The sequence below is a fragment of the Musa acuminata genome, chromosome BXJ3-10, assembly GCF_036884655.1.
Source record: "Musa acuminata AAA Group cultivar baxijiao chromosome BXJ3-10, Cavendish_Baxijiao_AAA, whole genome shotgun sequence".
NCBI classification, from domain to species: domain Eukaryota; kingdom Viridiplantae; phylum Streptophyta; class Magnoliopsida; order Zingiberales; family Musaceae; genus Musa; species Musa acuminata.
The window spans coordinates 5,097,934-5,112,642 of NC_088358.1; the positions used below are offsets into that span (position 1 = coordinate 5,097,934).

The 14,709-nt window shown below is 35.0% G+C and overlaps 1 protein-coding gene across 1 annotated transcript; it reads right to left on the reverse strand.

Moving 5' to 3' along the window:
* Positions 1–268: 268 nt before the first annotated feature.
* Positions 269–13,150, reverse strand: LOC135651638 (uncharacterized). Its single transcript, XM_065171875.1, has 19 exons — positions 12,592–13,150; positions 11,867–12,392; positions 11,516–11,773; positions 10,460–10,551; positions 7,868–8,074; positions 7,577–7,768; positions 7,285–7,494; positions 6,574–6,752; positions 6,341–6,434; positions 6,206–6,262; positions 5,972–6,106; positions 5,776–5,847; positions 4,485–4,595; positions 4,162–4,323; positions 3,949–4,077; positions 3,040–3,141; positions 2,882–2,970; positions 1,333–1,485; positions 269–1,062 (listed from the first exon to the last, which is right to left on the reverse strand). The coding sequence occupies exons 1-19, from the start codon at positions 13,105–13,107 to the stop codon at positions 474–476; spliced, it is 3,873 nt and encodes a 1,290-aa protein (XP_065027947.1). The 5' UTR covers positions 13,108–13,150; the 3' UTR covers positions 269–473.
* Positions 13,151–14,709: the final 1,559 nt, after the last annotated feature.

Below are 14,709 nucleotides of genomic sequence, written 5' to 3' on the forward strand. Positions count from 1 at the left end.
AACTCACTTTATTGGACTACCCAAACTTCTATTTTAATTAACCCTATAAAATCTACAAAATAAAAATAATAATTATTAACCTTTGATACTAAATTACTTATAACTGAAATACCTACCTAAACTTCTATTTGAATCTAAATTCTGCAAAATAAAGATATTATTCTGACTTTTTTTTACTATATTGCTTGTAATACTCTATATAAAATTTTAATTTGTATGAAACATAATTTTTTAAAAACTAAACTATTTTTAAAAAAAGACAAAAGAGTGATCAATTATATATGTTATTATCTATGATCCTCCGTTGATGTGAGACAAGGTTTAAAAACCCCCTCAAATGTCCTAAAAACCCTCATGATCACATTTTAACATATCACATGGGCAAAAATTGATGATAGGTACAACAGCTGCAATTTGGTCAGTCATGAATGCGCGCATAGTTAACTGGATGCCTCACCAACTATTACACAGCATCACCTCTTCTTACCACCTTTTCTTTGTTTCTTGAAAGCCAGTCCCTTCAAAGAGAGTGCACTAGATGCACTGTGTCCTTCCAGCTTCTTTGTAAGCTTCATCACGCTTGCCATTCCCTTCCGTGCAACAGCCCTGCTTTCCACCCTACGATTGAGCAGCTTTCGGTCAAGAGGCCAATATGCATACGGCTCCAGCTTGTCCTTCCTCTTCACATCACCACCTGCCTTTTTGTTGGTATACTCACTACCCGGGTGAGCCCAACCAGAATCTGAAGTCTTCTGTCGCTTCTTCTGAGTTTTTATCGAAGAACTTGGAAGGGAACGGCTGTCTATGTGCCTCCTTGCATCTGAGTCTTTATCTGGGAAGAGGTTCTCCTTTCTAGGTTTACAACCATCCTCACGAACAATAAGACGGCCATCAGCATCGATTTCTGGCTCATCCGAGAAGGTTTTCCTTCTTTTGAGGTGAGCTGAGGATCGTAGGGCTAATCTTGTTTTTTGCCGGTCTAGCAGGTCAAGTGGATCACCTTCGGATTGGTCAAACAAATCTTCTGGCAAACTCTTAGCTGTTTTACGTTTTCGGATTGACCTACAATCAGAATTTTCACTATAAGAGCATTCCAATGTAGTGAACAAATAGTAAGATCATTTCTTCCAAAACCTTATTTTAGAAACAAGTCCAGCTATAGAGAAAGCACAAGCACAATAACATGTTTGCCTTATAGAACAATAGAAAAGACAACAAATGGCTCCATATAATAGCAAAGAAATTTTATCATGCAGGCAATAACACCCTGTTTTCTCACATATTTTATTACTGACAATGATATCAAACAATAAAATTAAGAATCATCCATACCCTATAGATGAAGACCCAGAAGCAGGACCAGTGAAAGCTCTTCTGTGTTGACCAGAAAATGTTTTAGCCACAGCTAATTCTGCATCACTATCGTCACCTGTGTCTTCATCTCCAAAATCGGAAAATAGGCGACTGTGATTCCATTTCCTGTGGCTGAAAATTTAGTAAAATAGGAAACATCAGAATACTTAGAAAGGCTAACAGAAGAGGATAGTTTTAAGCACCCAAAGAAACAAGAAATGCAGTTTTTGCTATAGTACAGTTGTCCACAAGTATCAGATTTGTTTCCTCAATGAATGTAACTATAAACCTCTTACAAGACATGAAAAAGAAAATACAATGGAACTTAATAACTAGAGCATCACACCATCTAGTCATGAAAAACATGTGTCATCAAATCTTAATTACAAAGATGGCAATGACAGAAACTTGGTTTAAGGACATTCAACACAATATCAGCTAACATTCTACCCATTCTCAATGTCACATAAAGCATCAGAAAATCGCAGCGAGCAATTGTATATCAAAACATGACGCTTGAATTATTCATGAAACCAACTATAGAAATATACTGACCAAGCTTGTCACCTGGTCACAGAACTCCGAGGTATGCTTCTTGTAAACAAATTAGTTGATAAGACATGCCAATATGTACATCTATCAGATGAAGATATTATTCATAGAATAAAAACATAATGGTAAAAATATCGAGGGAGCGTCAAGAGTCTTGTGTGATTATCGGATACCTTTGAGATTAAAAGAAAATTTTTATAAGAGAATTGTGAGACTAACAATGCTTAATGGATCTGAGTGTTAAGCAATTAAAAAAAACATATACAAAAAATAGGTTGTCAAGATAAAAATATTGAGATAGATGTGTAAAGTTACTAGGAAAAATAAGAAAAAAAATATTTTTATTCGTGAACAACAAGGTATTGTTTCGATAAAAGATAAGATGAAAGAAAATCGTTAAAGATAGTATAAGAATGTGCTAAAGAGACTTCCGGATGTAGTAAGTGGAAGAGGTAAGATAATTAATGTTAGTGGTATGAAGAGAGACAGGTAAAGACCTAAAAAAACTTTAATAGAAACTATAAATAAGGATCTAAGTACTCTGAACTTAACTAAGCACATAGTTTTTTACAAATCTCAATGACGACAAAAGATCCATGTAGCCGACCCCAAATAATTTGGACTTATGGCTTTATTGTTATTGTTGTCGTGGTAGTATTTGTGCTTGTCCATGCTCTGGTCTGATCATTTAATCATTTAACTGGAGTTCTGAATAAAATTTAATTGAGTAAATTCTCACAAAATATCAGAGAAAGTATATCCACTTCAAAATTCCTTGGGAATAACCTCATAAATATTTAGTATCCATGTTGATGTCTTTGGGGATGATAATTATTCAAAAAAGAATGGTATACCTTTAACTACAAGAAACTTGGAACAAATCAATGGGTTTAATAAAGAACAAACATGCAGAACAAAAAGGTATGAATTCACAAGTTACAATTACCACAAAAAATAATTTTTAGCATTATATTACCTAGAGATGGTTGTTCGGGAAGTGACAGATTCCCCATCCTCGGATTCCCCATCATCAGATTTGGCATTTCGCTCTTTTCTCTCCTTAATCTATCATGAATCCCAAGATCAAGATGAACACTTTGGAGTCTCAAAACAATAAGGAATATCATGATTTACCTTTCGAATGTTGGTCAATAGTTTCATGTGACCTTCAGGCATAACTTCTTTCACAGCATCAAAACCACATTTTCGCACAAGCATTCCAAGCAGTAACTTAATCTGACAAGTGATAACATGAAAATGAGAACAGGATAGTTAAGCATCTTATATAAATTCAGTTTCCTTGGACTCAATTATATAGTATTGACAAAATGAGGCTAACGATATAGTGTCTCTATATCTTTATTCCTTGTACTCAACTATATAGTATTGACATAAGGAGGCTAAAGATATAATGTCTCTCTGATGTGCAAATACTGTGAACCAAGATATATCACTATCAATCAAAAAAGTTGCAATTGAGTAAATATCCATTTGTCAGAGTCCAACCTGATAGACTTACTAGAATAATAACTAACAGGATGAACCTTAAAGCAAGTAACCCAAAATGCTTATGCCCAGGTCACTACTAGTTGATTACAACTCATCAAATCTTATATACCTACATCACCCAACACTGACAACTAGGGTATATCATGTGCAAGTAATGTGAGCAAGCCAACATACTACATCCATAACAAAATTGCAGTTGATTATATATGCATTTGTCACATTTTAACTGCATAGACCTACTAGAATAATATTTTTTGACAGAATAAACCTTAAACCAAGTAGGCCTGACACTTGCGCCCAGGTCACTAGAAGACGACTACCATTCATGGGATCCTATTTACCTATGTAGCCCACCAATAACAACTAATGTTGGTTAAGCATTAATTACAACCATAAAACGTATAGTTTAATAATTGTGCCAACCTTGTCAAGTAGATCATCACTGTATTTTTTATAAATGGCTCAGTCATGATGGGATGGTTCTAAATTTCTTCATGGTCACATAAATTACATGGAGAAAAATGAAGAAATTACCTTGGCCTTGAAATGATTCTTGGTATCATCTTGCCATCTCAGGAGTCCTTCAACCATCGTCTTCAAGTGCATCTGCAAGCCATCAGCTTTGGATTTTACCACCAATACCTTGATGAGACCTAAGTTGGCCTGCAGTATGTACAAAATGGAACTGAGTACCAGAACAGCCCAGTTTTAGTTCATATAAAAGTTGATGCAGGGTACAAGAGATACTTTGGCAATTTCCTGGTTCCTTCTTTGCAGGAGAAGAAATGCAGAGGGAAGCAAGTTGTAAGCTGCACCAATGAGATCCGAGAACTCAAATGCCAAACGAGCTAACCCTTTTACTGCAGCACTGATCATATGTGGTGTTTCACCAGCAAGACCGCCAGCTATCTGAATTGAAGATAAGGACAATTAAGTTACAAATAAAGCATAGAACCCCCTTGAGAATTTGAAAAAAGCTACAGTGTTTTACTATTATCTACATTGATGACTCAAGCATTTTTTTACAAAAAATTAAGTAAATGCTTGAGGAGAAGAAAGGCTTTAATTACCAAGTTAAAAAGTTGTAGAAGGTTATCTTTTCCCCCTCCTTCCTCATCTTCATAAACATGACCAATTTTAACAAGCAAGGTATAAGCTCTGTTTCTTGTCTTTTTATTGGCCTGTAGGACAAAACCAATAAAATGTTGCAAAGTTTGTCCATTAGCTGAACAACTTTTCACAAATTAAAAAGGTATTTATTGTCAGAAAAAGTAAAAATCCCTTGAAATACAACCAGCCAGGAGCAATGAAAACAATAAAGTCAGAACCATGTACATAGATTTCTTTAATGTATATTTCATATAGTGAGATGAAGTAATAAAAATAACAAGTCAGACCAACAATACATACATAGCATTGTGCCTAGTAAATGACTGAAAGCTCTTAGCAATTACCAAATGTTCCTCAACAACATTTTTGCTCATATTCAATCCAAAGAACATGCTCATAAGTATTAACTAAAATGATCCATGGCCAAAATATTTGGCTTCCATTTACACCAACTGTCAGATGGAAACACCTCAGTTGATTTTGGTGGTTCAAGTTCAGTATTGAACAGATCAAAAAGCAAACAGTTAAAAATCAGGAAAACTAGGAAGAAAAGGAAAACAGGGGAAGAGAAGAATAAGGGTCAAGTTCTATGCATTAAAGAATGTGCATAACCTAGTAATATATATTAACAAACAATGATCAAACAAGAGTTAACAAGATCTCAGAATCATGAGGAACTACAAGGATCATTGACAGAAAGTAACCAAAACTCAGAACCAAGAGAAACTATGAGAAAAAATATCACAACTTAAGACCTCCTTGTCGCCATTGCCAAAAGGAAGTTAACAATACTCTCTTGGTATGCCAAAAATGAGGTACTTTGTTAGTCCAAAAATTAACTCCATCAACTCAAACAAATCATATCAATTTTCATCACCTTCATTGTACAACTCATAAATATTTTAAATGGCCCATGATAACCTCTAAGCTGTAGTAAATTAAATGTCAAAACAAACAGCTACAACCAATTAATGAACATTGGTAGCCCAAAAAATGATACTACATTGTCCAGTTTTCTTTACATCTAAATTAATTATCCCTATATATTTAAAAGTCACATCTCATGAACCTTCAATTACCAAGATAGACACCACTAAGGGGCTACTGCATGCTTATGACAAGAGCAGATTTTTTGCAAACTCATATTTGAATAACATAAATGTTGTATTAAATTATATGTTTAATTAAACAGTACACAGAAATGCTCATGCTCGTATATACCACTTTTAGCAAGCAAAACCACAAATTTACCTCTTTTAAAGCAAGTATTATTTCAGTGATAAAAGCGCTGATGATATCCCTCCTTTTATGATCAAACAAATCCTATAAAAAAATAAGACATCATTTTCAGTTCATATTCTGAAAAAAACCAGCTGACAACATCCAGAAGCATCAAACATATATTTCAAATCAGCAATTCTAGCTTGCAATAAAACCCATCACAGACCTTTGATATGTAGATAATCAATGTATACAAGCAATCAAGTCTATGACGTTTAGCTGCAAAGTGGCAAAAAGGTAGTGACGCAATCATCAACTCAAGTAGTTCCTCCAGATTATTTGAAAGGATGTGGCCACGTTCCTAAAAATGTAAGCAGGTTGATATCAGTAAGTAATATAACTGACTTCCCAAGTCCCAGAATTTTCTAATAAACCTGAAAAAATCAAGACATCATAATACCTTCAGTATAATCGAGAGGATTTTATATGCTTTCTTTTGTAAAATCCCTTCTTCATCCTACAATACATACGAACATATATAACACAAGTTTGAATAGGATTAATAACAAAAACAATTGGTACAACTATGATGCACCTGGAAAGCAGGCTTAATAGCGCTGAATAACAAATCAATCTCTTTATCACCTAGACCAGGCAGAAGTGAAACTGCCAAGTCCAATAGGAGGGCCCTGCAATCAGATGAAGTGTAAGACATCCGCTTATTGCACAAGCTGATCAAATCAATACGAAAAATTTTAAGAGCTAAATACTTCATAAACAAAAATCCAAAAAGAACATGAATAATAAGAACATGAATACAATAAACACCTTTCATGTGAAAGTGATGCTTCGTTTGAGGAACTATCAGTTAGCATTGTACCAGAACAATTAAGCTGATTCATTTTAACTGCTTCCTTAGTGACCTTCAACAGTTTATGCATGGTAGCCATGAAGACCTTCTTCACTACCTTTTTGTCCGATATCAATGCAAAATCATGGATCATTGCCTTGAAAACAAAATATAAGCCAGTTATTTCCTTTTCCAATGCAACCAAAGGACAAGCACAATATGATTCACCATTGATAACGATAACACAAATAGCAGCCAATAGAGCACTCTTTTCACTTCAAAATTTCAAAGCAAGGTTTAAGCTTCTTCGATGTAGGCAAACGAAAGTTTGTTCTTACGAATAATCAGGAGGGTCATCTGCTATTTAATAATCTTCTTACAACATCAAGTCACCATAACATTCAGCATCATTAGCATGTGCAGAAACATCCAAATAATAAAAAGAAGAAAAAAGAGATACGGAGAGAGATTGTATCATCATTCTTACTTTTAAGTGTGTGTATATATATATATATATATATATATCACAAGGATTATAAACAGAACTATGCAAAAAAACTTGCAGAAATTTTGGTTCAAAAACATGACATTTCAGAGTTGGCAGATTCAATTATTTCCTTGTTAAGGCAAAAATGTAAATTTTATGGACCTGAATCACATTAAACACTTCTTATAAAACAGATAAATACCTGCAGGCAACCACCACTGTCTTTCGAACACGTCAAGAATGTCTCTGATAAAACTGAGAAAAACTCAGGAGCAAAAGATTGTATTGCCTTCAGATTTTCCTCTGATTCACTTTTACTATAATGATCCTCTTCTGTCGTTGAAGGGCTTATTTTATCATCAGGTCCAGTGGACTTATTAGAAATTATGTCATTGTTTTGGCGAATCAAAGTCTACAAAAATAGACAACAATTGAAGTGAAGCAAGAAGGACGAAGTAGTATACTTCTGATTTAAGGAAAAAACAAAGGTGTACCTGTAAGCTGCAACATATTATCCCACGCAAGTCAGGTTCTTCACGGAGTGCATTGCATAACTCTTCCTGAATAACCTTAAAACCACTTGAAGTATCCACAGGATAATTGCAAAATGCAGGCAACAAGGACCATAAGGCATATACAAGACCTTTTGCACTCCTAGCTGAGAAAATCAATCCCTCCTTCTCAAGCTTTTTTCATTATAAAGTTATATTAACATATGTCAAAACTAATGATAATAATAGAAAAAAAGACCATGATGGGGATTTATGTGAGAGGGGAAGACCTACCTTGTAGGACTTCTGCTTTATGTCTTTAGCCAGAACTAATATATGTTCAGCGAAAAAACTTAAACGAGCACCAGCCACATGTTGCTTTAATATTGGAAGTAGCCAAACATTAGCATCAGAGACATCTGCATCCAAGTTGAGTGGCAGGATGCTGAGAAAATTCTCAGGCCCCATTGTACTAACAGCTGACCCAACACATTCATGAAGCTGCAAGTTGACAAGGAATTGACTAAGAAAAAAACCAGACGAATCACCTTTATCGACTTAGGCCAGATCCTTTACTACTAAAATCATGTAGAACAATCATTTCAAACATGAATTGCTGTAAAATATGAAATTAAGCACTGAACTGACAAGGAGGCAACTACTAGACTAAGCAGTTAACAGTTAGCATAGACTGATTTTTAGCAAGGCTCTGAGATATTAAAAAATCAAATTACATAGATGAAATAATAAAGAAAATGAATACAATCCAAGAATTATATAACTAAAGCACTGATTAACATAAACAAATGGAAGCAAGAAGATTCAATATGTTATATCTAAAGCATACACGAAATAAAAGATCGCATAGATATTCAATGAGCAGAGTTGAGCTTCATAGACATCAATGAGTACGATGATAAGGCCATCATAATCAGTTAAAATAGTTACAATACTTAAAAATGAAAAGTGAAAAGATCCTCAAAAGTGGTTCAAGGTAATTGATAAAAACAATGTCTATAAACATTATGCAACCAAAGAAGCCTCTACAATTTTTGCTAGTTAATAAGATAGGCAGAAAAACATGAATGTTACTTAAGGATGGTCAATCAACAGGTCCTAGAGAGGATCCTGAGGTAACAAAGAGAAAAATCCCAGCAAACCAACTAGAGTAAACAATCAGACAATTGCACAATTTGGTGCCCACTCAGAGAATACATGCCACCACAAGAATAAGTTCTGGAGTCATAAATGAATGAATGCATTTATCATGAAGGTCAAAAGTCAATCTTCACCACATCTCTATGTGATATTTACAACAAATTAAAGTGCTATGCAGATTAATCAAGTATAGAAGGTAATACAAAAGGCATTCTCAATGTGCAAAGGCTCCTGCCAATGCACATTTGAAGAAGGTCAATGCATGCAGCCTAACCTCAAAATATAGAAAGGTTGTTTCTGTGACTCGAATACCAACCTCACAAAAGAGTAGCTTTACAACAACTTATTGTTGTACAAAGGCCCGCCATGTTATAGGAGGTAATATACTCATATATCTAAACATAATAACTTTGACTGATACGATAATTTCACAAGGAAATCAAGAAAGAAAAATAATACAAATTGTGATGGTACTGTCGGTTTCACTAGGAAATCCCAATCTAAGGCTTACAAGGCTAGGATGCATGTAAATGTTTCAAGTACCTCAAATATCATATTTTGTTCACAAAATTTGGAACATTTTCCACCACAATGGCATAATCAACAAGCAAGAATAAAGTTAGAATTCACACCATCTTCTAAAGTACATCTTACTCTAACAATAATCATGTCAAGACTCCCAACTGCCAATAGATTTATTAAATTCAATATTCTAGTTCAACCCATATGCCCTTTATGCCAAACTCATACTGAATCTATTGATTGTCCCTTCTTTTATTGTTCCTTTTATATTAAGCTTTGGGATTATTGGCAAGTGAATCTACAATTCTCCTTTGAATACAAATCCACATGGATATTAGTAGACTAGTTAAAAGAAGGTACAACTAGTTGAAAGAAGGTACTAACATGGGGAAGGGAAAAGTTCTGCAGATTGCCATAGCAAATCAACTCCGGTTCATTTGGAAAATGCATAATAATACTCTATTTATCCTCCTTAGCAAATCTTCCATTAAATGGGCATATGCCTCAAACTATGGTTCATACTGGCTACTATGTCAGAACAACACTATCTGAAGGAGAAGTGTTGTGCAATACTCTGCTTAATTTGCAAAAACCATCTCTAGGATGGTATAAACTTAATATTGATGGATCCTTTATTTTGTAGGAAGGAGGTGCAGGATTCATCTTTTGTAATCATATTGAATACTGCTCTCTGCAGCAGATCTTCAATATCTAGGCAACAAATCCGCTTTACAATGCAAGGCTTTGGCTGTCAAGATGGGACTTCAATTTTGCAATTGCGAAAGGGTTCTATCAACTTCAAATTGAAACTAATTCAGTAACACTAAAGGAACTTCTAAGATGTATAAACATGCACCATGGTTAATCGACCAAGTACTCGTGGATACTAAGCATCTCCTTTTGCAAATCCCTTCATACTCTCTATTACATTGTTTAAGGGAATGTAATCAAGCAGCACACTGGACTGCTGTTAAAGCAAGGATTGATAGATGTAATGTTGTATGGGAGGCAGAATGCATTCCTCCTGAATTGTCTGTACTACTCCAAAATGAGTTACAAAAGTCATTTGGTAGAATTATGAAGTCTTGATAGATTTCTTTTTGGGGAAACATAATTATGTCAATCTGTGAACAAAATTAAGACTAATAACTCTGCTAATAAAAAAAATATTGCTTATGACTATATTGCAAATAAACAGAAGTGCACCTGCTTTCTGAAAGAGAAATCCTCATCTGATAAGTTCTGCATATCTGCAAGGCTTTTAACAGCTCCAGCCATTAGATAGTATGAAGATTTTCCTGAAAATTTCCCATCAGGACCATCAGATCACAAACAAGTGTATCAGTAAGAAGTAAGCTCCATCAAGAACAAGTTCAGTTCACAACACGAATTGTAACTGCTTGCACCATCAGAATATTATTATGCAGCTTCCATCTAACGTTAGCAAATGGTCCAATGAATGAAATTATTTTTAAGGACAATAATTTAGATTAACAACATCACACTGATGTCAAACTTAAGACATCTTCCTCCAGCTCATAGATAACAATCTATAGCATGCACTATGGATAAACTGTGATATCCTTACACAAGGGAAGTAATGAGCATTGTCATTTTGAACCTCAATGATAGTGATGGTGTCTAACAACAGCTAATGGATAAGAATTTTCCCATAGCATAACTATATTTTGCAACCATTACTGAGTCATCACATGAACATTCTAATTGGTATTAGAGACCAGGAAGAAAACTATAAGTCTATCCACAACCAGGAGTTGCAATGAAATTCCCAGTCCAGCAGTTCTAATTATATGGGCAACAATAATTTATTATGTAATAAGTTTTAGTGCCATGTGCATATACCATACTAAAAATAAGAACCACAAAACATGAACAAATTAATTGGCTATGGTCTGTTAGAGACAGTTCATGTAAAGGCATGTGTGCACTCAACACATACCATAAGATGTGTCATAGGAAACGTAGAGCATACGCTTGTCCCATTCATCTGTCCACAATTGGGCATGGACTCAATGCAGCATCATGCCCAACACAACACTCCATCAGCATAACAAGGTCATGGTCAGCAATCCACTCCTTGTTTCATGAGCTCCATGGTTCATCACTCAATGAAGTGATAATCTTAAAGTTGATAAATGGCATGTTTATGTTTTACATCATTCCTCAAAAATAAATGCAAAACAACCGCACAACATAAAATTGACCAACAAAATCAGTGTCAAGTTCTTTGCAAGCTAATACCTAGTTGAATGAATGTTGTTGAAAGAACCTGGAACGACATGTCCCAAACAGCATTGTAGCGATAACCAAGGAAGCCTTCAATGGTTGCGCATATTTTTTCAATGATAGTAGGTCCAGACTGCCTCAGCCCTCCATCTGCAGCTTTTATTTTAACAACACCTTGCTCAATAAGGGCTTCATCAATGCAAGTACATATTAAACCCTTTAGGGCCTCCATAGCAGCAACTATAGCTTCCTCATGCTCACTGGCTAAAATATCTGTTGCACAATAAAATAAAATAATATAAAGATTATATATGTCCATTGGAATACTTATTGCAAATTGACATTAAGAACTTGAAAACTACAAACCTCCAAGAGCATTAAATATGAGAGGAAGTTTCACAACACATATTTCCTTGTTTAGATGATAAACCTTTCTCGTACCCAAATGTAACAAGTGTGCTGTTGATGCCATCTGATCTGCTGATTTCTCCTTATCAGATACAGACAATGCTATAAAGGATAACAAAACTTCTAATAACTCAGGAGCAACATCTGCAGTTGAACTGCTGCAAAGAACATGCAGAACCTCCATTATACATCTTGTTACAATCGACTGCCGCAGCTCCAATAGGTTTTTTAAGTACTTCAGTATTGTATTTGTGTATTTCTTTGACATAAGGGGAAGACAACCCTTCATGGCATTTAAAATACATAAGACTTGCATAGCTCCTTTAGACCCCTCGGAAGAAGCTGATTCTGAAGAAGTTCCACCGGCAAGCAACAGAGACCTCTCAAAGATGGCTGTGATACTTTCACTTGCCGACAACAAAACTGTCTTATTTTGGAAACTTCTTAGCACATCACTCAAACATGAGTGACACTCCTTCCTTACCTGCAATACATCTAATTAACTAGTATCCATGTACATTTTGCATGTTTGATACAATATATTAACAATCCTTCTACAAATATTGACAGTCATTATGCACAATAAATTGATGATAGCTGAATCCAAATGAAGACCAATGCTCAGAAAAAATGCAAAAATTTGACTACAATAAGAGGAGAAGAATCGGAGCTCGCTGAGTTACCTTGAGCCGCTGAGCCGTGACAAAGCTTAAAAGAACCGCATAAAGAGGCGACAAAGCCGACCAGTTTGTTTTATCTCCTACTGCAAGCAAATAAGATGCGCACCTCAGCCCCGACTTCACACCACCGGGCGGCAGTGAATTGAATCCTAGGATTCGAACCAAGATCTCGGAGACCTCTGTCCACCTACTCAGGATGACGGGGCGGGAGACCCTGGGGAACGCAACGGCGAGGAAGGAGAGCAGTGAGGCAGCGGCGGGGTCGGAGCCGGAAGCGGGATCTCGTGAGACACGGTCGAGAGAGGAAGCCGTAGCACCGAAGTAGGCAACGGGGGTCAGGGGTATTCCCTGGTCCTTGAGGGCCTGGGCTATGGTACCGACGGCGGCGCACAGATGCTGATGGTCCTCGCGTTCGGAGCTCTGGAAACGAGCCAGGACGCCAGCTGCGATGTCATCTCCATCAATACTTCCACCGGCGGCCTCGTCGTCGACAGCGAAGAAGACGACGTCGGAATCCATTCGACGAGAAAAGAAACAAAGAAGTCCAACCTCTAGGGTTTCGAGACGTTCAACGCGCACATTTATAGATTAAAGATCGCTTCCGATCACGCCGTTCATCGAGTTCCATGCTTTATGATGTACGAATTATTTGATGAACGGTCTGGATGATTGTGAGCCCGGAATTCACAATTATGGACCACATGATTTAATAATGTTTATAAAAGCGAAATAAAATATAAAGTATTTAATTATCCTAATAGGAAGAAAAATAGGAATATATTTATGATTTATACAATATTAAATTATTTATTTTTGACTAGTTTTGAATTTTTTTAAAAATATTATGATATAATTGATAAGGAAATATGACACATGCAACGACCCGACAATACATATCCTTTTGACACACTTGGCATCCTCATTCATATTCATTAATTGTGACACATTAATCAAGAATTGTTAATGTCACGATGAGGCATCATGTTGTGCCCGGATCAATTGATGAACCCCTCATATTTCTAACATCATATTTATGATAGGCTCGGACGTCGGATCTAACGATCGAAATATGAAGTAACAATTATTGAATCAGCTTATTAAATTTTAAATTTTAATGAAGAAATTAATTTTGATGAATTTAAGAAACTATTGCTATGTCAAGATAAGTGATACAGACTAAGAAACATAAGCATTGAGTCAAAAAATCATGTCGAGCCAAATATCATACATCATATATCATATCGTATGATTGAACATAATATCTAAGATTTAGATAGTGTTAAAGAAAAATAAATTAACATATCAAAAATGAATAATGTGTTGAAAGATTTGTCAATATGCATAATTTTGAATGACATTCCAAAAGAGCAGTTGCTGTGTTTTTAAGTCTTCAAGTTAAATTGGGTCAAATTGAACTATCATTAAGGATGGAATAAACCTTACTAGTCATATAACTTATGACAGATATTGGGCTTGAAATTGTCAAACTAGAGTCTTTACTATGCTAAACGCATGGCTTAACGATCAATGGTATCACTTGATTCAATCGATAGCATCATCAATACTTTGTCAATAATATTGATGGCAGTAACTGATTGTATTGCTTAGGATGATAATAATACCACCTGGGTCATGATTTTAGTTGTGTTAGAAGTTACAATGGTAATACCTCCAATACTATAAAATTACAACAATTTTACTGTTTTGACTCTTTTCGAGGTATTTGGGCCAATAAATACCTTATTTAGATTTAACTAATGGAGTATTATTTTTTAAGTTTAAAAAGTATTGTTAGTTTTGTTTGAGTTTGTTTCACCTTCTTAGTTAAATTATAAAATTATAGAAGGTGAGAATATAAGTATAAAGTTTATCTTAACTCATAAAAGAATAATATTGTAATAGAATAGTCAACCTTTACACATTATGATTTTTTATAGTACCGAGAAAACTGAACTACTATAATGTGTCTCTATTTCTAATTTATATTTCTCACTGACTTATAATTATTTAATATTATATCCAATACTTGCTTCCTTTTATTAAAATTTAAAAGTTGAGTAAATTTTCATAAACACTAATTCACCCTTAGAGGTCTTGTAGATTAAGGTTAGCTCGTAAAAA